The following is a 26,171-nucleotide window of genomic DNA, read 5'->3' on the forward strand; positions in this document are numbered from 1 at the left end:
GGGGCCCTGATATATCCTGATATGACACGAGCAATCCCACAATTGTGTGCTTGGAGTGGAACTATCACAGATACTGCAGCCTCCATTTTGACTTGAACTAAAATTCAGCCAAGGCACAATCCTAGGTACCAATTTCTATTTCACTTACATTTCTTATTGTGATGATAACATCTGACTAGAAGTAACTTACCTAGAGGTTGATTTGGGGCCATCGTCTCAGGACATACAATTTGTCATATGAAGGAAGGCAAGCAGCAGGAGGTGCTGTGAGAGCTTGGCTCACATCTCAGTTGACAAGGAAGCAGAGGGGCTATGAAATGGGCTGTCTGGGCTACAAGTCTGCAGCCTCCTCCCTTCCCAGATCTACACCCTATGCTAGGCTCCATCTCCCAATGTTTCACAGTCTCTCAAAACAGTAGTAGCAACTATGGACCCAGTGTTTAAACACATGAACATTTTAAGTGCATCTCTGCCACAAACTGAAAATTCACTCATAGTAGAGTTACATGATTTCTACAAAGACTCTCTCAAGCATTATATTGATAATTAATTCTATCAAAAGAACGTGGCATGTGTAACCTTACTCTTGTAACTTCAACACCCTTCCCATTTTTCTATGGAAATTTTATAGTGATACCATATAATTATACTCAATTGTACAAAGATCATATGTTCTTAGGCTTTGACATCTTTATTATTTTGAAGAATATTTAATTATGAAAGTGATACAGTTTCAAGCATATCAATAAGATTCTGCCCTGAAAGGAGAGAGTAGGGAAGGAAGTCAGCATGCAAAGACTCTTCACATCATGGAACAATCAGAATTCTTCTTTTTCATCTTAATAGTCCTTATTTCTTCCTCATGCTTTTTGTTCTGTTTCCTGAGCTTTTCATTAAAAATTTCTTCTTGTTCCTAAAAGGAGAAACTGGAAACTGAAACCTGCACAGAGTGATATCATCCCAGTAAGAATATCTGTCATCCAGGGAAAAGGGACAACAATGAGGATGCAAGGGACACGAGACCGCATACTCTGCTGGTTGGAATGTAATTTAAATTATTATAGCTACATCAAAGTCAAACTGAAGTAGGAGAGAATGTCCATCAGATTCCACCCTGTAACTTCTGCATATATATCCGAAAGAATCAAAGACAACATCCTATAAAGAAAGTGTATCCTCATGATTATTATGCACTGTCCCCAAAAGCTAAATTATACAATCAGATTGGATGTTCTTTAATAGATGAAAAAATGAGGAACATTGTCATATATATATATATATATATATATATATATACAACTCTATCTTTTTCAGCTTTAAATGAGAGTTAAATTATAGTATTTTTCATGTAAGTGAATGGAAATGACATAAGTCAAACTAAAAATAAGAAATTTGTTTTGTTTTATGTGGAATCCAGAGAGGGGAGAAAAGAACACATAATTAAAGGGTAAAATCTAGGGGGAAAAGGGTCATTATAGAGTAACACAATGCCATCAAATCTGGTCATATGTAATTATGAAAATTAATTATGAAAATGCTGTAATGAAACCTGTAGGTTGTACTGTTAATATAAGTAATTAGCCAAGACTAAGATAACTTTATTTTTTAATAATGGCCAAGAAAGTAGAAAGTACCCTTTAAAAATTTTAAAATGCATCTTTTAGTGTTGTGTCTGTGTAGAACGTGTGTGCACACTCATGAGTGTGAATGTGTGTTTGTGAGTGTGTGTGTTTGAGGGGGGAGAAGGAAAGGGGGATGAAGAGGAGTGGAAGAGAGAGAAAGGAAGGGAGAGAGAGAGAAATTGAGAGAGAGAAAAATCAGAGAGAGAGAGAGAGAGAGAGTATGTGTGGTGGTCACAGGGTCAGAGGATAACCATTGTGTAGTTTCTCACTTTCCACCTTTTTGAGACATGATCCCTCTATTTTTCTTCTGTATTTTCCAGGCTTGGCCTGTGAATTTTCAAGATTCTATTGTTTGTGCTTTTTATCTCCCTATAAAAGTGTTGGAAACATAGGAATTTGTGGTACTGCACCCTGCTTACACACAGGTTCTGGGGGTTCAAATTCAGGTCCTTATATTGGAACCACTTTAATGCTCTGAGTCATCTCTCCAGCCCACATTTTCAATTCTTCAGTGTGATACCTCATAGTTTAGCAGTCTTTCTACTTTAGCTTCTGAAATGCTTTATCTACTCTCCTTATCAAACTATTGCTCTGCTACTGTCTAGTCATTTCCTTATCATTGCTCTGCTACTGTCTACTCATTTCCTTATCACTGTATTGCTGTTACTGTCTGTTCATTTGATTATCATCAATATTACTCTGCTACTGTGTATTGCTGTTACTGTGTATTCAACTTCTTACTCCATATTTAGAATTTGATCTTTAAAACTATGTTTTTTCAAAGTTTCTAACAATGTACATCTCCTATATATAAATAAGATAATAAAATGCCTTTAGAACAGTGATGTGTGGTTTCCAGATTAAGGAAAGATACATGATTGTGAAATCTCATATAGACCTGTAAGATTTTGTTGGAAACACAAAGAATAAAATAATGAGGTGTTCTGGGAGAGTACTTGTCCATACTGTGACTCAGAGCCAAGGCCAGGAGAACAGGGAAGTACCTATAATCAGTGCTACTAAGGCCATAGGTAGTTGAAATTATTGCTTTTTAGGGTGCTTTCCTATAGAGATGGAAAAAACAAAACCACCATGTACCCTACTAGGTAAGAGAATCATGCAAGATGTTCCCCCGGGAATAGTATGTCAGAACACTTTCTAACTTTGAGGACTGGCAGTTTTTCAGTAGAAAAATGACATCAGTGCCAGTAGAGTGGGACAAGTCTGTAATGTCAGATTTGGAATGTTAAGGTGTAAAGATCTCAAGTGTCAGTCTAGCCTGAGCTACACAGAGAGACACTATCTGGAACAAGTAATGAGATAAAAAAATAATAGATGAGCACTGTGATCTTAAGGAAGCAATATTTAATGTGGCTAAAGTACTTTTTGTAGAAATTTTAATTGTTTTCTTATATATTTTGCAATGTATAATGATTCCTGAGTCATGGAGCACAATCTTTTTGTAATTAGCCTTTGGAGCTGCTACCCACTGAATCTAGCTAGGCTAATTCAGACACAAAGGTGAAGGTGTCTACACAGAAAAGTCCTTCACCTAATCATGTGTACTAACCATCAATCAATGACTTTTTTCACTGGTCATTGAGTGAGAAAATTATGATGTCACAAGGAATTACCTGCAGCTTATTAGTAAAGATCTCCTCTTGCTCTATCTTTAGCCTCACTGTATCTGCTTCCATCTTCTCTGTCAGCTGTTTCAAAGAATCTTCAAAAGCTTTTTCTTTCTGTCCCATAATCTTCAAATTCACCTCATTCATTTCCTTCAACATTTTTATTGTGTTCTCTGAGGACTGAGCCTGTGCAGATTCCACTGAGAATAAAAACAAAACAGAAGAAAATATGCAGGATCAGTGTATAGCTTCTGCCTCCCTCCAATGTGTTTTCATGTTAATTCTTTATGTGGGAAATTCCTAGGGCTGGTATTTCTTCTGGAGTGACCATAGCTCCTCTGATACATTTTCTTAAGCCAGGTATGATTTTCAAGAGTTAAGACATCTTTGCTCAGTTTGCTATAGTCTGAAAACATGATGTAACTGAGCCAGGACCAAGGAGAAGACACTGGTTACCCTTGGACTTCACTGGCAGGGAACCTGGATGCTTTACACACTCACTCCTAATCAGCCACCATGGAGCTGCTACCCACTGAATCTTGGCTAATTCAGATAACTAAGCATCCAAGGGGCAGCTTAATAAAACCCATTGTTTTACACAACTAATGTAAAATAATGTTTAAAATTCAAAAAAAACACATTTCCTTCAAAATGAGGTGGAATGTTATTCACTGAACCCTGGTGATACTTAGTAGGGCCAATAAAGTTCCTTTATTTACTTTGCATCTAATTTTCTCTATGTTCATGTCCTTCCTACTGGATTCAACAGTGTGAGTAAAATCTTAAATTATAACAGGGGTCTAGAAGTATTCTGTGGATGAGGAAAACTAATCTAACTTAATCAGACCACACAATAGCTCCCTATTTAAAATATGTCTTATTATAAATTTATATTTTATCTAAAGGAAACATAAATGACTTGATATATAGTATGCACTTAAGCATCCTCAAAACCTTTAGCAGTAAAATGAAGAGGAAAATCAACAGTTTTAGTAATGAGCATCAAAGAAATCGCCTTAGTAGCGACTCTTGTCATCATACACCATCTTATTTTTTCAATGTTTATGGGCCATCATATATGCAAGCGTGATATGCTCCTGTTCAGTGCTATTGATTCTTATGTGGGAGTCGTTCGTTGCACTTGAGCCCTGGTGACAGTATGGGACAAGGAGATATTAATTGCACATTTGCAGATTCTAATACTTTTTAGGAGTATTTCTCTGTTTTTTGCCTCTATGTCCTGAATCTCCTTCTGATGTTTTCTTCTCTCGTCAGAGATTTCTTCCTTGAGATGCAGCTCTCGTTCCTAAGGAGGAGGAGAATGGTTACAGGCGCACAAATTAAAAATGACCTCACAGAAACTGTTTCATAATTGTCTGTAACTTACTCTTTTGCTTATCAAATTAACTTCCTAATCAGATTTGAAACTCTCTGTTAAGCTAACCTATTTTATCTTGTCTCAGGGCATGTTACTTTCTCTTGAGGTTTCTGGGTTTGGAATTATTTCTTCATAGTTATCAGAAGAGGCTCATTTGTGGAGGCCCTGAAATATTGCTGCTGTTGAGTTCTCCTTAGGGATCTTTGATCCAATAGGCAACACAATTGAGTATAATTATACTCCCTTCCTCTTCCAACTCCCCTTTTTGTAGTGTGGGTTTCATTTAAAAATGATGATCACTTGGGAGTATTTCTCCATGGTGCTCAGAAGCACAGGTATAACTAGGTCATGAAATTCTGATGAAATTATTGATAATAAGGAAATAAAATTCAAAAGACTGGGACTACAGTTGCCCAGAGTGTACTTCTGGGCCAACATAAAGAACTTTATATTTAGAGGAATCCCAGAGAGCAGGCAGAGTAAAAGAATGAGGTGAGCATTTCCTCCATGTGTTTTAGCAAAGACAAAATCACTATGGATTCCACTAGGCAGAAAATATGCGCTAGGTGTTTTCCCATGATATTTGACACAGGGCTTCCTTATTTCACTTACAACCATATTTTTTCTGTAAGAAAAGGTAAGCGATTCTGTATCATTTTATGTGGGCACAATATACAATGCATTGCCAACTTTTTGTACAGGGCTTGGTGACCACCAGCAGCTGTATCATGAGTGAGAGAATAATGCAAGCTCCAGCGAGCACAGTCTACCAGTTAGAGGCCTTTAGCGATTGCAGATTTTCTATGACACAGATACAAAGGATATAAAACTCTAGTAGAGTGTTTGACTACAATCGTCCTTCACCTAGACCAACTGCACTAACCTCTAATCAGTGTCTTTTATCCCTGCCCTTGGGTGAGAATGTTGGGATGACACAACAGAATACCTGGAGCATACGAGTCATCATTTTCTCTTGCTCTGCCACTTGCTGAGCTCTGTCTTTCTCCATCTTTTCTATCAACTGTCGCACACGTTCCTGGTGATTCCTGTCTTTATTTTCCATCAGCTGATCATATTTCCTTTGCATTTCTTCTAATATTTTTACTTTAGTCTTTGAAGATTCAGCTTCCATGTGATCCACTGTGGAGGATAAAAAAGGGAAAAAAAACCTGTATGATTTCCAGGATGTCTCCTTCTTTAGCCAACACCGGTTTGGTAGTTTACTATTGGATACATGGAGCTCTGTGGTACCAGTATTTTCCTTGGAGAGACCAAGATGCCTTTAACACAGTCCTCCATTTAGGCCATTGGTTTGGAGAGTGAAAGTCTATCTTTGTTTTCTTTGTTCCAAGCAGACCTATATATCAGGATATCTATTAATTCCTAACAGGCTTATAGAGAGTTGATTTAATATTGTCGTGTGTGTGTGTGTGTGTGTGTTTCTATGGCTCTCCCTGAATTCAGTATCTAAATGTCAATAGTTTTCACCACTTATATATAAGTCACACACTGAAACTATTGTGTGTATCTGACACTGATGGCTAAAAAGAACTTCCCTTTAATTTAAAAAGAATTATTATTTTACTTTGTGCCTATGGGTATCTTCGCCTGAATGCTTTTCTGTGCATGTGCATGCTTTTTCCTATAGAGGGCAGAATAGGACACTGAATCCCCTGGAACTAGGATTACAGATCATTATGGGTTGCCATGTGGGACTGGAAATTGAACCATTCCTCTGGAAGAACAACCATGTTTTTAACTAGTGAGCCATTTTTCCAGCACCAGAGCTTTCTGTTATATATAACCATGTATCTGTGGTTTGTCAGCAGGAATACTCAACAATACCTAAAGTGTTCACTCTTCAGTGCATAAAAGTGAATGAAAGCTCAGAGATGAAAAGTCTAAGTTATTACTCAGATGGAGAAGAAAAAACTTCCACAAGTTTCCTGGCAGTTCTCTCTCCTGTCATGTCCCTTGTTACATAACTCATGACATCTCTAACAAAAACGGTAGATAATTCAAATATAGGAACCATTACAGGTTATGCTAATTAATATATATAATACAGTTAGAAATGAAATGAAAAACTTAAGATGGGAAAATGGTTTCACAAGTAATTTCATTTTCTGACTTACAGTTCAGGGATGGTATAAATTCCACAACTTGTGACTTGGTGAGGATATAAATGCCATGACTCAAGGCTCGGTGATGGTATAAATGTCAAAATTTCTAATGTGAAGCCCTGGGACTGGTTAGATACCCCAAATTCATGATTAAACCTGTTCCCTGATTGGATAGTGTTCTAATAGAAACTCCTGCCCTATGTATTAAATTTTTATTTATATTATTGCATGTGTATGGCTTGTGGAGAGCAGGTGCACACACGTACCACTGTTCATGGGTGAAGGTAAGAGGACAGCTGTGTGGGGTCTATGTACTCTTTTCACTTTTACATAGCTTCTGGTGATTGAACTCAGGTCTCCAGCCTTCACAGGAAGTATCTTGTAAGTGGTAAGTTCTCTTACAAGCCCTGAACTATGTACTTTTACATTCTTTTTATCATATAGAAGATAATACTTAGTCAGGCGGTGGTGGTGCGCGCTTTTAATCCCAACACTCAGGGAGGCAGAGGCAGGCAGACCTCTGTGAGTTCAAGGCCAGCCTGGTCTACAGAGATACACAGAGAAAACCTGTCTCAAAAAACCAAAAAATAATAATAAGAATACTTTTTTCTTTGTATCTCTTCTCCACATTCTTAATCTCTTCTTGAAGTTTTCTGCTTTCTTCTCGGAATCCTTCTTGGAGTAACTGTTTCTGCTCCTAAGAAGCAAAGAGAATAGTTAGCTTTGCATGAATGGAACAAGATAACAAATATAGTCCCTGAAAAAGTACCCTTGGATTTGTGGATCAATGAGAATTTAATCATTACATCTGAATCCAGTTAGCATTTCTATCGACTGGCAATTATAGTACAGTTTTTGTTTTCACACACACTTGCCCTTCTCTATTGACAATTCCCAGAAATCTGAACTGCAGCAACTGGGGGAAAACTTATTTTAATTGCTCTGTCATTGAATGTATACAGACATTTCTTTAATTATTATTCACTAAAAGTAATGGACTTGAACACGACCGCCATCCATGAGGATCTTAGAATTATTGCTTCATGATCATTGACAGACAACTCTATACACAGAAAAATGGATATTTAAGTCTGTGACTCTCAGAATAAAGGGAAACAAGCTTCCAGATTTCATATGTAGAGTAAGAGATAGTAGTTGAGGACCTGAAGGACTGATATGGTTTACAGTAACTTTTGAACTGACATTTAGACACAACTATACTTGGAGGAGTGGCTATGAACAGAAAGGTGTTGGAAGATTGTGTGTCAGTTGGTGATGTGTCTTTCTACTCTGGATGCTTCCAGAGATATACAAGGTGTGACAGAAACATACTCTTACTTGCCCAAACTGCACACAGTTGTGTGAGATCTAGCCTAGAACATTTACTTAGAACTGCTCACATTACTTTTCCTCAAGGTGAAAAATCGATCTGTAGAATTTCTGTATGACAACTCTTTGCTGAATCATATGCACCATCATCACTCCAGTGCAGTTCCTAATTTGGCCTCTTTTAATTATTTAATTTAATTTAGTGATTTTTAAAACCTCATTGTGCATACTCATTGTATGTGCTACTATGTTACACAAACACACTTCTATACAAATCCATATTGTGTGTTGATCAAATTGTTTTTCATGACTTCCCACCTTTCATTTTCACATACCTATCCACCCCATCGTCATTTTTATTCTTCTAAATGGTTTTACTTCCACATATACATTCACATATTCCTGAGACTGAAGTATACATACACATAGACACATACATAAGCACACATGGACTCACACAAAAAATGCATGGGCACACACACAAATGATTGTATGAATAAAACAAAAACATCCAAAACAAAGTAAAATGAAACAAAAAATATCTAGAAAAATACCATTGAGTTCATTTTGTGTTAGTCAATTATCCCTGAGCATGGGGCCTGCCCTCAGGTGTATTTGATATACTCATTGAGACTTTATTGGAGAAAACTGAGTTTTTCTCTGCCAATGGGTATCAATTACAAATAGATTCTTGAAAAGAGGCAGAACCCTGTTTCTAATTCTCCCTCTCAGTGCTGGGACCCTGTCTGGACTGAGCTTTACATGTCTTGTGCATTCTAGCAGAGACTCTGTGAATTCATATGTGCATCAGTCCTGTAGTACCTGGAAAAATAATGTTTCCTTGGAATTACCCATAACCTCTGGTCCTTACAATCTGTCTACCTCCGTTTTTACATATATTCCTGGGCTTTGAGAGGAGGGGATTGATGAAGACATCCTAGATAGGACTGAGTGCCCCGAAATCTCTCATTATCTGCATACTGTCCTTTTATGGTTCTCTGTGTTAATTCTTACCTACTGCAAGCAGAAGCTTCTCTGATGTAGGATGAGAAAGGCACTGATCTATGAGTATAGCCTTATGACATTAGGAGTCATTCTATTGACAGGTTTCTCTAGCAGAATAGTAGTAGTAGTAGGTATTATACTAGGCCTATAATCCTGGTCTGAGGTTCTTGGCCACTTTAGTAGTGTTCACAGTGGACCTTAAATCAAATCAAAGAGTGACTCATTGCATGTGGCCACTGTTTTGCAAGTATGTCTCACAAGCATGTAATTTTGTTGTATGTAATTTTATAGCTGAGTGATACTGATGATTGTCTTTCTCCTCTGTAGTGTGCAAAGTACCTTCTCCTACCATAAATGTTGATCAGTAGGCATAAAGCTTCTGCTTAGGCACCAGATTGACTTCTCTGTGTTCAATGACATAAGAAAGTATTGTCTCCAGCAATAGGGCCTTGCCATCAGGTTGTAGAGAGTAACCAATACCCTTGGCAAAAGCTTTTGATAATTGGAGGTTCCCATGGGGCCTCTTGTGCCAATATACATTTGATCTCTCTCATTTTTTAAAATGTAAAAACTTAAATGTGTAAACTAGAGCTGTGTTATTCTAAATATTTTTAATTTTTAATTTTGAATGGATTTTACATCATAAAATATGTAGAAAGGAGTTGCAGGGTAGGTCTGCTTTTGCCTCACCCGGCTAGCTTATGTAGTGAGGGGCTGCGGGCAGGCCTGCTTTTCATCCCGCCCGGCTCCCGCACAGCTAGCTTAGCCCCAGAAATAATAACACGTAAGTTGTATTTATTTAAGCACTGCCTGGCCCATTATCTCTAGAGAGTTAGTTACTGACTAACTCTCATATCTTGATATTAACCCATTTCTAATAATCTGTAGCACCATGAGGTGGTGGCTTACCGGAAAAGATTCAGCATGTCTGACCTGGTGGCTGGCTCCATGGCGTCTGGCTCATAGCCCTCTTCCCAGCATTTTGTTCTGTTTACTCCGCCTATCTAATTTTCTGTCCTATCAAAGGGCCAAGGCAGTTTCTTCATTGACCAATGAAAATAACACAATAGACAGATAACCCTCCTCCATCAAAAATACAGCTTGTAAAATGCTTGTACAATGCCTGTCTGTGGATAGCTGTTGTTTGTAGTGATTCAGAAAAATAGATATTCATAGGACTGTTGTCTTTTATAATGTGAGCAAATGGCTTTGGACAGCTATCAATGTAGAGTTGTGGGCACATTAAAATTGAAGGGGCTGCTATAGAATATGAGCTAGAGAATTCCTTATAACACATGTTTTTCTAGCCTACTACAGAGTGGTTTCTGTTATAGATTCTGGAGGATAAATATAAGTACCTGAAGTTTAATAGCTAATATACGTTCTTGTTCTGCCTTCAGCTGGATTCTGTCATTCTCCATCTTCTGAGTCAGCTGTCTCATATGTTCCTGATAACTCCTTTCTTTCTGTTCCATCAGCTTCTCATTCTTCTTCTGTGTTTCCTCCAACAGTTTTGCAGCAGCCAGAGCAGATTCAGCTCTCTTACGTTCCACTGAGAAAGAGGGGAAATAACTTTAACGTGGGTCCACGATGAAAAGACACCAAGGGCTGGTGCTCTCCGTGGACTCATTGGTTGAAAAGTGATGATAGCGAGGTGTGACTCTGGCGAGACAGCTGGACTTAGACGACTGTGAGGATGGAACCCCCATAGGAGCACAGTGCTGTGTAGGAATATGAGAAAACCAGAGTTCAGTCTTCCCACCCTGCTAGGATGCAGTGGGAAGACATCCAGGATACTGGAGAGAGCGCTCTTAATAATCCTAGAATCCAGACTCTGAATTATTGTTTTTCAGAACTGTGAGAAATACGTTTATTTTACCTGTGGCACCTGTCTATGGCATTCTGTCACAGTCGTTCTCACTGGAGGAGAGAACAATACTTCCTTCTTTCTTCCATAGTTTCTGGCTATTACTATTAATTTTTGGTCATTTTTCTTTTTTCCTTTTTATTTATTCCATGAGTCTTTTACATCATGTATCTTGATCCCATTCATTTCCCTGTTCCTTTGTGTCCGCCCTCCATCCTTGTAACCGGCCCCCCAAGATAAAACAAAATTTAAGATTAAAAAGGGGGGGAGAAAGAGAAAACAAAACAATTTTTTTAAAAAGTGAAAAAAATTAAAAATCTCATCATAGAAGCTACAGTAGAACACAGTGAGTCACACAGTAAATCTCTTTGTCTTTTATCTTTACTTACAAGTATTCAAGAGTCATTGGTCTGGTTCAAGGCATCTGGTGTCTACTACACTATTGATGCTGGGCTCTCTTTCATGTTCTTCTTGGATATCCTCTTGTCTTGTTTTGTGGAGATCTTGTTGGGCCTGAGGGTCATGTCCCTTCACATGCTCCAGCAGAAAAGGTGGATGTTGGAGTGAGCCAAGTCATAACTCTGGTTCTGGGCCTATTTCATTTTATTTTATGTGTATGGATGTTTTGTCTATATGTTTATCTTTGCACCATGTGCATGTCTGTTGCCTGTGGAGGCCAGAAGGGGGCACTCTTTGTATGGGAGCTACAGTCATTTGGAACCACTACACGGGTATTGGAAATCAAACTGGGGTCCTCTAGGAGAGCATCCAGGGCTCTTAACCATGGATATATCTCTGTAGCCCCTTATTTTCATCACTATTTGGTAGGAAGGCTATCTCAAGGCTATCTATCTTGCTCTTGAGGTAGCTGCTACTGTAATATCAGTGACCATGTGCAACATCAGGACCGTGTATACCATGGTCAGAAAGAGCTTTGGGGATAAGATTGTCTTCTCACTCTTGTTTCAGTTTAAGAGTTACTATTTTAAGACAGGCAAATAGCTAAACTGTTACAAGATTTTGTAAGTAATTTGGTTTTTGGTTTATGGTTTTTTTTTGGTTCATTTCTTACCTTCAATCTCCTTTTCCTTTTCAGTCAGACTCTGATCTGTCTGTAAAATGGCATTAGAAACAGCCTCCTTGGATTGTAGGTATGTCTGTAGAACTTCTTCAGCCTTAGAGTCCAGAGAACAGAAGTTAGTGGGAGGAAATCTGTCCATCTGTCTCCCTACTATTCTCAAGCATTTTTCTTCTCATCTAAGATTTTTTTTATGACAGAAATGAGCAAACCATCCAAGGCAACCAAATGAAGTCTCCCACTGGTAGGTCTGGAAGAAAGTGATTCTGTGTGTTTAGACTAAGGCGTATGAGCTGGAGTGGATAGTCTTGTGGGCTGACATGGGCAGAACATGCTGAGGAATAAGGCCCTCAAGGAGAAAATACGTCAGAGGATATAAATATGAAGCTGAAATGGCCAGAATGTAGAGCTGGTAACAAATCATCAATCAGATGAGTAGGTGACATTTTCTGAATGTTTAGATCAAGGAAGCATGTCTGCAGTGGTAGAGCACACTGATGAATATCTTGGTTACCTGTATGCCCTTCTTTGGTTGACCATAATACTCTTTTTTCAGTCTCTGTGTTTCCTGAACAAAGAGGCCATAACCTCCTGGCTTAGAGTAAGTGCCGTGCTTCACACCTTCTTCCAAGGGTTTGAAGATATCCTGAAGCAATGCCTGGCAACGGTTTGAGGATTCTTCCAGATTGCGTTTGCAGAAGTCATCCCATCGTTCTTCTAGCTGAGACTGCAGTGTGAAAATGAGTGTAAAAAAATACCAAAGACTATTCACAGGGTTCAGAATTTCTACAAGGTTTCCCCCCAAAGCTTGTTTTCTCCAGAAACTTGATGATAGCTAAGGAAATCTGTGGCTTTTCTTTGAGTTTGGACCTTCTTACGAATCCCCTCCTTCTTAGAAATGATGCTCAGAGGTTTACGCCAAACCTAACGTGCAAACTTTGCTTCTAAACTTGACTGACAGTTGCTATGGGTGGAATGTAGGAAACAAAGCATAAACCCAAGGACACAACTAAAACCAGCGTTCATCTCTTTTGGCCAAATGAAAGAAAACTGGTCTAATCAAGTATATACTTTGGTTAAAGAATTGAAGGTAAATTATATGCACTTAAACTAAAGGTGATTTTCATAAAATTATTGTAAACTATGAGTCCATAATTTAAAAAATTGTTTCTTTTGAGTATTATAATCCTAAGAAGGATGTTATCACCATTTTAAGGGATACAAAGTTTATAGTTTCCTTCAAAAATAACACTCATAGCCAAGCAGTGGTGACGCACACCTTTAGTCTCAGCACTTGGGAGGCAGAAGCAGGCGAATCTCTGTGAGTTTGAGGCCAGCATGGTCTACAAGAGCTAGTTCCAGGACAGACTCTAAAACTACACAACAAAACCCTGTCTTGAAAAAAGACCAAAAAACCCCACTCATTTCATTGCCTAGTAACTACTTTGCATTACACAACATTAATCCATATAAACATAGGAGGAAATTACCCCCAATTCCTTTTGAAATAAATGGTCTTCATCTTTAAAGGAAGTCCTGAGGAAGATTTCTATGGCTTCTCTCTCACTGGCCCTGTGCAGCTCCAGCAGCTCCTGGAGGGTCTCTGTGGGCAGCTGCACCCTCTGGCTCATCTGCTGGTCATAGTGGGCAATGGCCTTTTGCACTGCAGCCGAGTTCTCTATCTTTGCCAAGGCCAGGACTGCATTCTCAATGCAGGGCAGATCTCCACTGCAGATGGCTTCAACATAAGTCAGCACTAGGCTTTCTAGTCCTATAAATAGAAAGTAAATGATGACATCCACTGAAGTAGAACATTCTTCTTTAAGGAAAAGACACGGCAAGCCTGTGTTCATTGAACATGGATATCTAAGTCTACCAACATGTTTAGAATAAGACTTCTCACAGTGGTTCTCAACCTGTGGGTTGAGACCCTTCTGGGGTCCCCTAAGACCATTGGAAATATTAGATATTTGCATTAAAATTAATAATTGTAGCAAAATTACAGTGACAAAGCAGCAACAACAATAATTTTATGGTTGAGGGTCACCATAACATGAGGAGCTGCATTAAAGGGTCACAGCATTGGGAAGGCTGAGAACCACTTAGGAAGTCTTCTATATTACTCCCTTGGGAATCTTTAGTTAAGAACGTGTGGAAAAGTAATATTTTTGTCATCCAAAAATTTTCTTCCATGTCAAATTCTACCTCAGTGTTTCTTTATAGAACTTTCTAAGGGAACCAATTGTTTATAGGCTCTGTTTTTCATAACAGTAATCATGAATATAAGGCAATATAGTCTAAAATTTTCCCTTAATAGTCAACTAATTTCACTTACTTTTTATTTAATTAAATGACTATGCTTGTTTTGACTGGACACTGAGAAACAGCACATGTATAACTTTCTAACATTGCAGAAATTTAACTTGCTAAACTAACTTAACCTAGATTTTCACTACCTATTCCACTAAAGGGTTTAATTAATTAAAATCTGGTAGATAAGTTTAAAGCATCTAGAATTTAACATAAAGAGTCATAGCTTCTACACTTCTGGAAGCTGAATCTGTGAATGTTTCACTCTCCCTTCATCCTGAAGGGAGCGCACGACTAGGATGGGGACTCACGTGGACCATTGACAGGTATGCCTCCCGGAAGAGTTTTGGCTTTGCAATGCTTAAAGATGTACACACAAAATTCCGCTACTTGCTGCAAAAAATCAGAATCTATTTCATTTTCTTGCAGTGTCTCCAGCAGGGAAAGCTTTTTCCACTCAGTGGGTGGATAGAAGATAAAACATTTCTTCTTTGGAAAGAACTTTCGAATACAGAGTCGGGGCAAGTTGTATTTTTCAACCTCTTTGCAGGTACCTGGGGAAATAATTTTTATAATGGAGAGTAAATAGCTAGGGGAAGAATTAGTTTGTCATTTAAGAATGTCTTCAAATAAATGTTCTTTCTATGCTATAGTTCGTGATTGTGTGCAGCTTTGTAACATGAGCAGTGAAGCAAGCAAAGAGATGAATGCAATCTGATAACAGTACTTGGAAAATGGCAGCCAAAGAAATTGCAAATTAACATAGCTAACATTGGTTCTATTTACAGAAGGTAAATAAGAATTGCTTTTTAGAAACAGCCAGAAGCATAAAAATGAAAAACTGAATATAAGCATTCCATAAGAATATAAATTTCTGGCATTTCTACAGGTATCAATCTCTGTACCTTCCTTGAGCTTCAGCGAATTCTCCAGGTACTCATCTGCTGTGACAGGGACTCCATTTACTTCCATCTTCAAGGACATATCCCTCAGAGTCCACACAAAATCAGGGAAGAAGCTCACAAACTCAGCTGAGTCTTCCACCTCATCCTCCTGGTCAGGTGAGGCCCTTGATCTGATCCGCTCTGTCAGCTCTGTCACATAGCTGGGTGGCTAAGGAGGAGTGGTGAATGAGCAGGGTCCCCAGTCTTCTCACCTCACATTGGTCACCCATCCCCACACATGATTTTGTTCTGACTCAAGTGTGAACTCATTAGTTGGTATATGAGGTCTCCCTTGTGCTGGGATTATTCTGTCTCCTATCCGTCAACACTGATTCTGCAGCATTCCCAGACTGGAATGTTCTCCATCACAGAAAGGATACTGCAGCTGGTCCATGGTCTGCTGGTTGATGGGTCCCATGCTGTTGTACACAAAGGTGCTGCTTAGAAGTATTGCCAAAGCAAAGATCCAGCAGTCATTCTGGTTGTCACCCTGGGAGTTGGAACACACAAGGGTCAGGAGTTTGTCTTCTGTCAGTTTTCAGGCAAGCAGTGACCAAAGTAAGCTCATTTAATCAGATGTTTAGCACAGTGGTTAGCAAAACTGATGCTGTCTTACAAACCTATACAAGACAACTCTAAACAAAGGTAATCATGAAGTTTGTTGAACTTTTACTAAGTTTTTTGGTTTATATTTATTCTTTAAAGACATTCTTTTGACCATTGGTAGGTAATTGTTAGACAGTAGATGCTAGCAGATATTCTAAAACTTCAAATAGATTGTAGATTTAAGTATTTCGCCCATTGGTAATGATAGGATTTATTTTCATGTAATTCATAATATCTGTGGCTATTATTTTAAAATCTCATTTAATTCTTTCTTTTACTTCTGGGAATAGAAAATATGACTTTTCCAAAGCTTGTCAACAATAAGGGACTGAGATAGGCCATCCATCATAGGTCATTCTTGGGTAATCATTACATACAGTAAAAATTATTTATTTCATTAAATATTCAAAGAAATTTCATAAGATAGGTAGAGTACCTATTTATTTTATTCAGTTGATGGATCAGAAAGTTGAGATTAATGGATGTTTAAAAATAAAGACTCTGATTTAAGAACAAGGTTTCCATTTAAACACAGTCATTTGCCCTCAAACCCAAATCTGTAACTGAAGTTCTGATTAGGGTAGGATACAAGCCATTGAGTTTATCCTTGGAACCTTCATGTGGTGGGGTACCAGGATTAGGTCACAGCCAGTTAGTCACTGTGATTCTGCAGATAGACCACTCTGCTTTTCTGTGAGTCTATTTATTAGTGATTGCTAAAGTTAATTACATGATGTTACAGTAAATTCAAGCCCTTATTTAAAAATTATAGGATATTTAGATATCAGGGTCTGTACTGAAAATTGAACCCTCAATCCTTACTTTCTCAACATCTCCCAGGCCCTCGGTGTCAAGCAGCACAAGTGTGTGGTCCTTCTTGTGGGGATGAGGCACACACCACATCCAGATTCCTTTTGTATGAGCCTGCACTGTGGAGCCCAGAGCAAAGCCTGCAACATGTAGAAGAGAGGACTCAGTGGACGGAGAGTTAGATGCAGTTGTTTCAGAAAACTGATGTAAAGATGAGAATGACACAAGTCAGTAGAGCTAACTGAAACCAAAGCTAGTGTTGATCTTGCAACCAGAGAAATAGCAAAAATCATAATACCAAATACTTTTAAAATATTCAACAGTTATCATTAAGAAAATAGTATTCAACAAACTAGAAGAATTTCTTAATGAGAACATATGAAATACCATATATGAAAAGACATGCCAACATTATACTCAACAGTAAAAGCTGAAAAGATTTTCATGTAAGATCATAAAAGAGAAAAATAATGTGCCTAGTTTGGACACTAGTGTCCAGTACAGTTCTTAAAGTATTATCCAGAGTAATTAGGCAAAAAAAAAAAAAACCCCAGAAATATCTGGTAACCAAACTGGAAAGAAAGAATGATATTATCTTTGTCACAGATGGTATGATTTGATTATATGTTAAAACCTTTCAATTTCCCAGAGAATAATTTTGAATATAATCAATTAATTCAGTATGGTTACAGCACACAAAATGATGTCTGTAATTTCTATAATTACTTCCTTATCTACACACTGATAATTAACAACTATAATAATATATAATAATTATAACTACAATAATAATGTGTGGAAAATTAAGAAATCCCACTTAGAATTCCATCTAAAGAACAAACTACTTGGGAATACACTTGATCTAGAAGGTGACAAATCTACACAGATTTGAAACACACAAGTTGTTTTTAGAAGAAATTCAGAAAACACAATTACATGTTCCATGTTTAAAGTTTGGAGGACAGAACACTTTTAAAATATCAATACTACATGAAATGATGAATGTCCACTCTTTTTGTGACAGAGAACTTTCTTGGTTAACAAAGTTGTGGTAGAACTAGAGGATTCAAGTGACCTTCCCACCTCAGCCTCCTGGGTGCTGGGATTCCTGCCCTGCACCACAGCCCTTATTCCCTTCATATTTTGCTTTAAGGGTCAAATCCATACGAACAGATTAGAGAACAGTGATGGAAACTAGGGGACTGGATCATTTTTGTATGATGGGCATTTAGTTTGTACTGAGAAAAAGAAATATATATTTAAATGGATTCATGTGATAATTGCACAATGATGTGAACTTGTTTAATGATATAGAACTGCAGTTACAAATTGTTGGAAGCATTAATTTATATTATGTTTATTTATGACAATAATAATTTCTAATTCAATTTGAAATGTTTTTAAATCTTTAAAGATCAGAGGAAACTCACTGTTACTTCATGAGTTTATTAATTGAAAAATCATCATCATTGTGTGTGTGTGTGTATGCATGACATGTGTTTGGGTGCTTTGTCACAGCATGTCTGGTGGTCAAAGGACAGCTGGGTAGATTTTGCTCTGTCTTTCCCCTTTCTAGCTATTGGATCCAGGTTGTCTTGTGCAGCAAGAGCTTGTACCTGCTGAGATCTCTTCTTGGCCCAGCCTTTAGTTTATTATGTCCTACAGCCTATTATGTAATTTAATTATTGTTAGTAAAGCTTTCTCACTTTCTAGGATAGGAATGGTTTCTGCCTTCAAAACGGACCTGAAGATTTAAAGAGTGTTTTGGAACTGACTGACTTCCTGAAACAAAATGAAGATATAAAGTCTAACTTTGAGTAGGAGATTAGGTTTCAGAATCCATCTCCCCTAACTTTCCTCCTCACAACCGAGGCTCCAAGTGTGGCTGAATATGGGGACTCTGTCAGACATTGCTGGTGGCACTCACCCGATTTCTTCCCAGCCAGCTTGTTCATCAGGTAAGATTTTCCCGTGCGGTAGAGGCCCACGATGGCCACCACCACCACAGGCTGTGTGATGGCCGACAGGATCTCCAGCGCCTTCTGATTTGGTCTCAGCTGTCCTTTTGCATTCTCAATGAGACACACAGGCCCAGGCATGAGGATCTTTAGAGCCATGTCCATTGGGGCTCCTTGTCTTCGATGGAAGAGGAGGAATAAATTAGAAATTCCTTCTTAGAAGGTGGAGTCACCCTCCAGCACAGAAGGTGGACAGTATTGTTGAAGCAGTAAGGGAAAATCTGTGCACATATCCAAGAAGTTGAGTAAAATGATAGTACTAATGCACTTTCAAAATTCAACCATTAACAACTCAAATCTTCCCTTTAAGTTAACATGGGGGATATTCCTTTTAGATTCTAACTTTAAATTTTATGGTAGATTTTGAATAGGAAACATAATTTATTAAAAACATTCTTATTAATTTTATTTTTAATCATTGAGATTATAATTGAATTATATTTTCCTTTCCCTTTTCTCCCTGAAAATCCTTCCATGTAACTACCCCACCCACACACTGTCCTTCAAATTCATGGACTCTTTTTTCACTAGTTATTGCATGATATATGTATATGTGTATGTATGTATGCATTCTTAAATATAACCTGTTCAGTCTATATAATGCTACCTATGTGACTTTTTTTCAGGGCTGAAAAATATTTTTAAAATTCTATTTTGAAAATTATCTTTTTAAAAAATATACTTCCACCTGGGCGACAGAATGAGAGCCAAGTCAGGCTCCAAAGCTACACAGAGAAACCCTGTCTCAAAAAACCAACAAAAAATAGCCTTTCTTGGGGGATGTTTTGATGGTTCAGCTGGTAAAGGTGCTCAGTGCCCATCAGGACAACCTGAGCTCAATCCCCAGGATCCATATGCTGGCAGGGGAACAGTGCCTCTCACAAGTTGTCCTCTGGTTTCCAAACGTGCTTCATGACATGTTCACACTCCATACAAAAAGACGCATAAAGTAAATAGATAAATGAAACATTTAAAAATTCTTTCAAAACAGGATTTCTCTAAATCTAGCATCAGGTGAACTTATTTTGACTTAGACTACATGTGAAAAATTCACTATGTATTTATTAGCCCATTACTTCTTTCAGTGAGTAAAACCACTCATGAATAAAGGCTCCATTTTCCTCAATTCTGCACTGGATAATAATCTGCACAGATGTTTAGTATTTTTCCCTCCTTCTAGCTCTTATGAACATTTTGGTGACTTGAACATGTGCAGAGACCCTACTGTTTCTGCTCCAGGAATGAAATCAGCACAATTTACTTGTGCATATTTGTCAGAAACAGGTAATCCTGGACTAGAAACTCTTCCAAGGACTTGGTGGGTGTGAAGGAGGGTCCCAGAAAAAAGAATAGACTTCAGTTAACATTCTACAAAAGCTTGAGTAATCTACAAAAGTTTCAGTGACTTTGGAGAGCTGGAACGTTGAAGACCCAGAGCCAAATTTTCTTTGCTACCTCAGACTCAAGATCATATTTATTGTCCTCTTCGGTGTTTGACCTAAGATCTTCCTATCAGGTACGATCTTTTGGGGAATGTACAAACAGAGCCCTGGCTTCTACCACCCAAAGGGTGAGAATGGAATGTAGTCAGAGAGCATTGAGGACTGTTTCCTTACTGTGCTCTAAGTGACCTACCTGATGCTTCCAGAAATATGTTTGAACACATCTTCCTCTATGATTTTTCTTTTGTTCTGTAATAAAACTTTATGCGACTATTACCCTGTTGGAATCTGGTATTTGGGATGACCCACATCTGTGTCCTTGCAAATTATTAAAATTCAATGCTAACAACTCAACTCTTCCTTTAAATTCATCATGAGAGAATTTCCTTTTGGATTCCAGTTTTAAAATTTATACCAGATATTGAATTGGAGTAGTTAATATCACAATATTTAGTTTCAAAACAATAAATTATTCCTTTATCTGTTAAAAGTAAGAGTTGTGGGTCTTTTGTTTTTGTTTTGTGTTTTGGCCAGTTAAGACGTTATGTGTCAGAGCAGAGCTCTGGACCTTCACTAGTTACACAGTAAGGTAACCTAAATGGGGAGGGATCTGAGCGCCACATTTTAAAACACCACAGGAAGCTCAGAACAACACTGACCAGAAGACTAAAAATCATGGAGCAGACAAAGAACAGTAAGAAGTTGTTCAAAGAAAATGGCTGTTTCCTGTGGCCCATTTTTAGATTTCCTAGTTTGTTTGTTTGTTTGTTTTGTTTTCTGTTTGGTAAAGGAAAGGAAAGAAAATAGGGAGAGAGAAGGAGTAGAGGATGCAGAGGTAAGAGTTAACAATGGAGAGAGAGAATTGATGAATGAAACTGGTGCCTGGCCAGGAACTCAAGGGAGGGACTTCTAGGAACAACTTTCTAAAGATCTAAGTGGGTGGGGGCAGAGTAAGCCAGCCCAGACACTATCCCTAATCCTGCACTGCATGGGATTCTTTGGAGGAAGCCTTTTAATGAAACACAAGTCCAAATCCTATAGGTGAGAGGTAAGGTATGGGGTCTAGGAATGAGAGAGTCTGCCCAATGAAAGAGGAAATCCACTTAAAAGCCAAGTTCAGTTATGTGGCAGGGGGCCTGCTATTTTGGTCTCCTTCTTTCCCTCTGGGTCCCGGAGTTTTCTTTCTGCTTCCACTGTGTTGGTGGCTGTTTGCCTTGCATCATTTATTGTTTTATATTATTTAGTTTTATCATTTCTCTTCTTCATGGAAACAATGCATGAAGAGACTTTTCAGTTGCAGCAGGGACAAGACAGAGCAAGGACTGTCAATGCCCATGGTCATTTAATTTATTAATAAAATTTATTAATTTATTAAATTATTGTGTTCCCACTCAATAGAGACAATGTGAACACAGAGAAGAGCAAGCTTCATAGCATCATATCAGCATTTCCTGCTGAATTTGAGCCCAATACTGATATACAGGGACTGTTCACCCTGATAACACCCCTCCTAATATAACCCAGTCCTGTGCTTAGTTGATGCCCATTCTGACTCTGATGGTATCTAAATGACCCAAACAAAACCTTCTTGTCCCCTTCCCAACAAAATAGACCCCATGTCTCCAAGTAGAACTCCCCAGAGCTGGGAAGAGAAGTGATCCTCCTTACCTCCTCTTATTGTTCATGGTGTATAGACTGGCTTCCCTGCTAGTCTCTTATTTCCTTCTCCAAGGCTGTGAGACTTTCTCTGAATGAGGTTGATCAACTGCACAGCAACATTTTTAATAGATGAGGAGAATACGAAAATGAAAGAGCTTCGTTCACAGCAGTGAATCAACGATCATAAAAGTAGTTTCTGTAGCTGAGCCAGTGGGACGGTTTGTCAGGACTTCTGAATCAGGGCTGTCAAACATTTGCTTGGAAGGGACCTTTGTAACCACTTGTGTTTTGACAACTGTCCATTAGATATGGATTCTTTTTATATAGGCAGGAACTCTGAAGGTTGGGGGCCTGTGTAATCGTCTGAGATGAGGAGGATATTATTTTGTAAATCTAGTTGCCTAAAATAAACCTCCTTGTGAGACTGAGTCTTCTTTCAGAACTAGTTAGTGAGGGAAAGGGCATGTCTGCCACCCTGCTAAACACCCAGAACCTTCTTCTTCACTCATTCCTGTCAGCCAGTTCAGTCAGGATGGGCTCTGTGTACTGGAAGTTTTTCTTGGCCAGTAACGGTGGATAACAAGGATTTTTTTCTCAATGATGTTTTATAATTTTATTCAAATTTTTTATCCTTTCTTAACATTTTAGCTTTACTATTCTTGAATCTACTTCAAACTCATTTAGCTTGCTTAATATTTATTTACTTATTTTGCAGCAAGTATTATCCAATATCTTTGCAAAAAATGACAAGTCATGTTAAAACTGTATTTTCCCAGAAAGGATATAGTTAGTTCCCAGTAAGATTTGCTATATCTGTGGTACGAGTGGAAGAAATCTGGTAGTTTGGTTCTGTCTGCATCTTCTTGATATCTGCTTCTCTGTTACAGAAACTCTATTTCTGATGAGTGTGGCCCCCCAGCATTTGGGAATGGCTAGTGTGTCACAAGGTCCATTCTTTCCCTGTGGTGATGGAAAGTGACGTCATGTATGACTGGTAGAACACAGATCCTAGTGGGAAGTCAGCATAGACCTCTCCGGAATCTCCATGACTTCCTCTTACCTTGGGACCTTCCCCTTCCTTAGGCAATCCTGCCATGACGTGATCTGCTGAAACCATGAGATTGCCTGATGTTGCACTTCTCTACTTTAGGAAGCACCCAATGTCCGATGCTTTGTTTTCTTAATAGAAAAAGACTAATACACACAATCAATGACCTGAGGCAACTCTTTCTTCATCTCCCAAGCAATTTTTTTGAGACAGAGTTTCTTTGTGTAGAACTGGACATCCTGATACTAGTTCTGTAGACCAGGCTGACCTCAAACTCACAGAGATAAGCTGCCTCTGTTTCCCAGGTGCTGGAATTAAAAGTGTGTGCCACCACCACACAGCAACTTGTACTTTTTGATACTACTCACTTATAAAGACTTTTTGTGTCATTCTCAGATATAACCACTTTCATCTTAAATTTTTTATTTTTTCTAAACCTGATGTGGGGCTGTCACTTTTGTTGATCTTTTCCAAAACTCAACTCTTAGTTTGTGGACTTTTTGTTGCTTTATAATGTCTGTTCATATATCTCTGCTCCAGTCTTTATCATTCACCTTTCACCAGCAAGATCTAGTTTGTAATTTTGTAATTCCTTGAAGTGTTAATTTTGAAGTTAAACTATTTTATGCTTTTTTTCTTTTAAAAGGTGTTTTGAGGATCATACAGCAGAGGGTGGGCAGAGTCTAAATAGCAGCTACAGAGGGAAGGGTTCTGAGAGCAAGATGGGATATGAGCTCAGCAACCGGAAGTGTAGCTTTGTGGGGGAATCATGTGTGTAGGGGACCACGGGAGCTGGAGACGCTGGGTTACATCTCCAAAGGACTGTGTTCTCTGTGAACTGCATTCTTAAGAATCCCGGAACTAAATCAATCAATCAGTGAAGAATTCCAGGGCAAGTGATTCTGCAAAGCAGAATGAACTAGTCAAGGACACATATTTCCCTTTTAACTAACACTTGTCAAACTATTACAGTTGTTACTACAGCGACTTGCTCCCTGAGCAACGAAAGACATTCTACTAAGAAGAGTCACTTTAAAATAAATAAAAAGGCAAAGAGGAACAGTGGCAAAAGAGGAGTGTTAGAAATCACAGGACACATACACCCCAGCAGACGCACGAAACACAATAAAGAAGCATACACACATATGTTCATACATATATATATACACACATGCTCACATACACATGCACACACACGAAAATACACATACATACCACATATCCACGGAAAACAAAAAGATTATACAGAAAAGAATAACCCTAGAATAATAACACTATGGAAGAAATTTCAAGGCAGAAACATCAGAATAACATCAGATTTACTATTTTCAACAATCTTAGGATCCAGGAAAGCATGGATTGACATATTCCAAGTCTTAAAAGAAACAAAAACTGGAATATTCCAAAAAAATTGTAATAAATTAGACGGGGCAATAAGAATATTTCAAGACAAACAAAAGTTAAAACCATTCATTAATCTAAGTCAGACCTGCAGGAAATTCTTACAGGAGTACCCGACAGAGAGGAAGAGGACAGTTCCCTGCACCAGTGCACAAAGGCAGGATGCAGTCCATGAAGGCCACGGATGGACAGATGAGAGCGCAAAGGAAGAACCAATTTTATCCCACACAGCGAATCACCGAGTAGTCAGTGCTTCCAGGAGAAAGAAAAAGAACTAACAATTAACCAGTCAACCAGAGCAACAAACCACAAATCATAAACAATAGCAAGCCCTTCTCAGTCATTCTGTAAATGCAAAAACCCTTAACTCACCAATTAAAAGACCCAGACTACTGGACTGGATCAGGGAACACACATAGCTAAAAGGACACCCATAACCTGAGAGACAAAGGTTAGAAATCAAACTGCTAAACAAACAGAACATGTAAACAAGTTGATGTAGCAATTCTCATACCTTCAAATTAGACTTTAAACCAATCTAATCAGAAGAGGTAACGAGAGCTGACTGCTACTTATCCATAGTAGAGGGAACACTTAGTCAAGTGGACATAAGTATTCTAATATGCAACAATTTTATTCATTTGATTTCAAATCAGAAACATTGGAAGACTGCAGTCCAGACACATTAATGTGAATGAACTCAGTATAGCTAGAAGGGGTTTTCAAATAAAAACTCAGTAAGCAAATCTCAGAACTAAATTACTGAACAGATCAATTATACTTGAAAGGCATTACAGAAAATTCCATCAGACAGTATATATACATTCTTCTCAGCAGCACATGGAACATTGTCTACAATTGCCCACACTGCAAAAGAATAAACCCTAGTAAATAAATAAATAAATAAAATTGGGGGCTAGAGGGGTACCACAGCTGGCAAAAGTATTTACTGCTTTTGGAAAGGAAACAGGTTCTCCCAGCAAGCAAAAGCAACATGGAACTGACTGCAATGCCAGTTGCATAGGTCCTGACACACTCTTCTGACTTCTGCAGCCACTACAAACATGTGCACATTCATATATGAAGTTAAAACACTCATGCACATAAAACAAAAAAATAGATTATTTTTTAAAAGCCCACTTTTTGTCTCCTATCAAATCACAGTAGAATCAAACTAGAAATCAGCAGGAATAACCTTTGAAACTACACAGATACTTGGAGATAAAGCAATACACTTTAAAAGTGTGTGTGTGTGTGTGTGTGTGTGTGTGTGTGGTGTAATTCTTTTGAAAATTTTACACATGCATATAACATATTTTTATGAAAACCATGCCTCCTTCTCCTCCTCCAATATTCTTCTGGGTATCTCCAAACCCTTCCAAATTTCCTTTTCTCTTCAAAAAGTTTTTCTTTTAATTTCTTTGTTTAAAAAAACCTCACTAAGTGACATTAGTGCTGTCTGCATGCGTATGGGTGTGGTGTCATCCACTAGATCATAGTCAACCTACTAAAGACCATATCTCTGGGAAATACTGACTCTCAGAAGCCATCAACTGCCAATAGTTAGATTCTGTGCTATGGGTGCATCCTCCTGAACACTTCCTTACCCATATTGAAATAAACAACAGGTCATTAATAAATTAGGAAGGGAAATCAAAAATTCCAAGATTAACAGATCCTATGAGATGTACCCAAGTCAGTCCTAAGTGGTGGGGGAGAATTATCTGTATTCTGTCAATCATGTGTTTTAATAAAACGCTGATTGGCCAGGCAGGAAGTATAGGTGGGAAAACCAGACAGGAAGTAGAGGTGATGCAATGAGAACAGGAGAATTCTGGAAAGCAGGAAGCTTCCTCCGCCATTCCTGCCCAGACCACTGAAGAGGCAACATGTGAGCTGTCAC

The 26,171-nt window shown here is 38.3% G+C and overlaps 1 protein-coding gene across 4 annotated transcripts; it reads right to left on the reverse strand.

Moving 5' to 3' along the window:
* Window positions 1–668: 668 nt before the first annotated feature.
* Window positions 669–24,702, reverse strand: LOC125412828 (guanylate-binding protein 1-like). Of its 4 annotated transcripts, XM_087897490.1 has the most exons (16): window positions 24,641–24,701; window positions 21,829–21,925; window positions 18,628–18,836; window positions 16,713–16,840; window positions 15,665–15,774; window positions 15,246–15,445; window positions 14,652–14,894; window positions 13,521–13,801; window positions 12,545–12,757; window positions 12,025–12,127; window positions 10,444–10,637; window positions 7,355–7,448; window positions 5,575–5,768; window positions 4,454–4,556; window positions 3,257–3,450; window positions 669–913 (listed from the first exon to the last, which is right to left on the reverse strand). In XM_087897490.1, the coding sequence occupies exons 2-16, from the start codon at window positions 21,843–21,845 to the stop codon at window positions 803–805; spliced, it is 2,394 nt and encodes a 797-aa protein (XP_087753616.1). In that variant the 5' UTR covers window positions 21,846–21,925; window positions 24,641–24,701; the 3' UTR covers window positions 669–802. The 4 variants fall into 4 exon arrangements, with proteins under 4 accessions (XP_087753616.1, XP_048309651.3, XP_087753617.1 ...); XM_048453694.3 differs by lacking the exon at window positions 21,829–21,925 and having other exon boundaries at window positions 24,641–24,702; XM_087897491.1 differs by lacking the exon at window positions 24,641–24,701 and having other exon boundaries at window positions 18,628–18,831; window positions 21,829–22,059.
* Between the last annotated feature and the right edge of the window lie 1,469 nt (window positions 24,703–26,171).

The sequence above is a fragment of the Myodes glareolus genome, chromosome 17, assembly GCF_982192425.1.
Source record: "Myodes glareolus chromosome 17, mMyoGla1.1, whole genome shotgun sequence".
Lineage (NCBI taxonomy): Eukaryota > Metazoa > Chordata > Mammalia > Rodentia > Cricetidae > Myodes > Myodes glareolus.

What these genes read in the sequence shown, in the direction of transcription:
- LOC125412828 (XM_087897490.1), bottom strand. An exon ending in CATACCTGTCAATGGTCCAC is followed by an intron (nt 13,802 to 14,651) that starts GTGAGTCCCCAT and finishes TTCTATTTATAG; the next exon opens with GACTAGAAAGCCTAGTGCTG. An exon ending in AACCAAAGAAGGGCATACAG is followed by an intron (nt 12,128 to 12,544) that starts GTAACCAAGATA and finishes CTGGACTCTAAG; the next exon opens with GCTGAAGAAGTTCTACAGAC.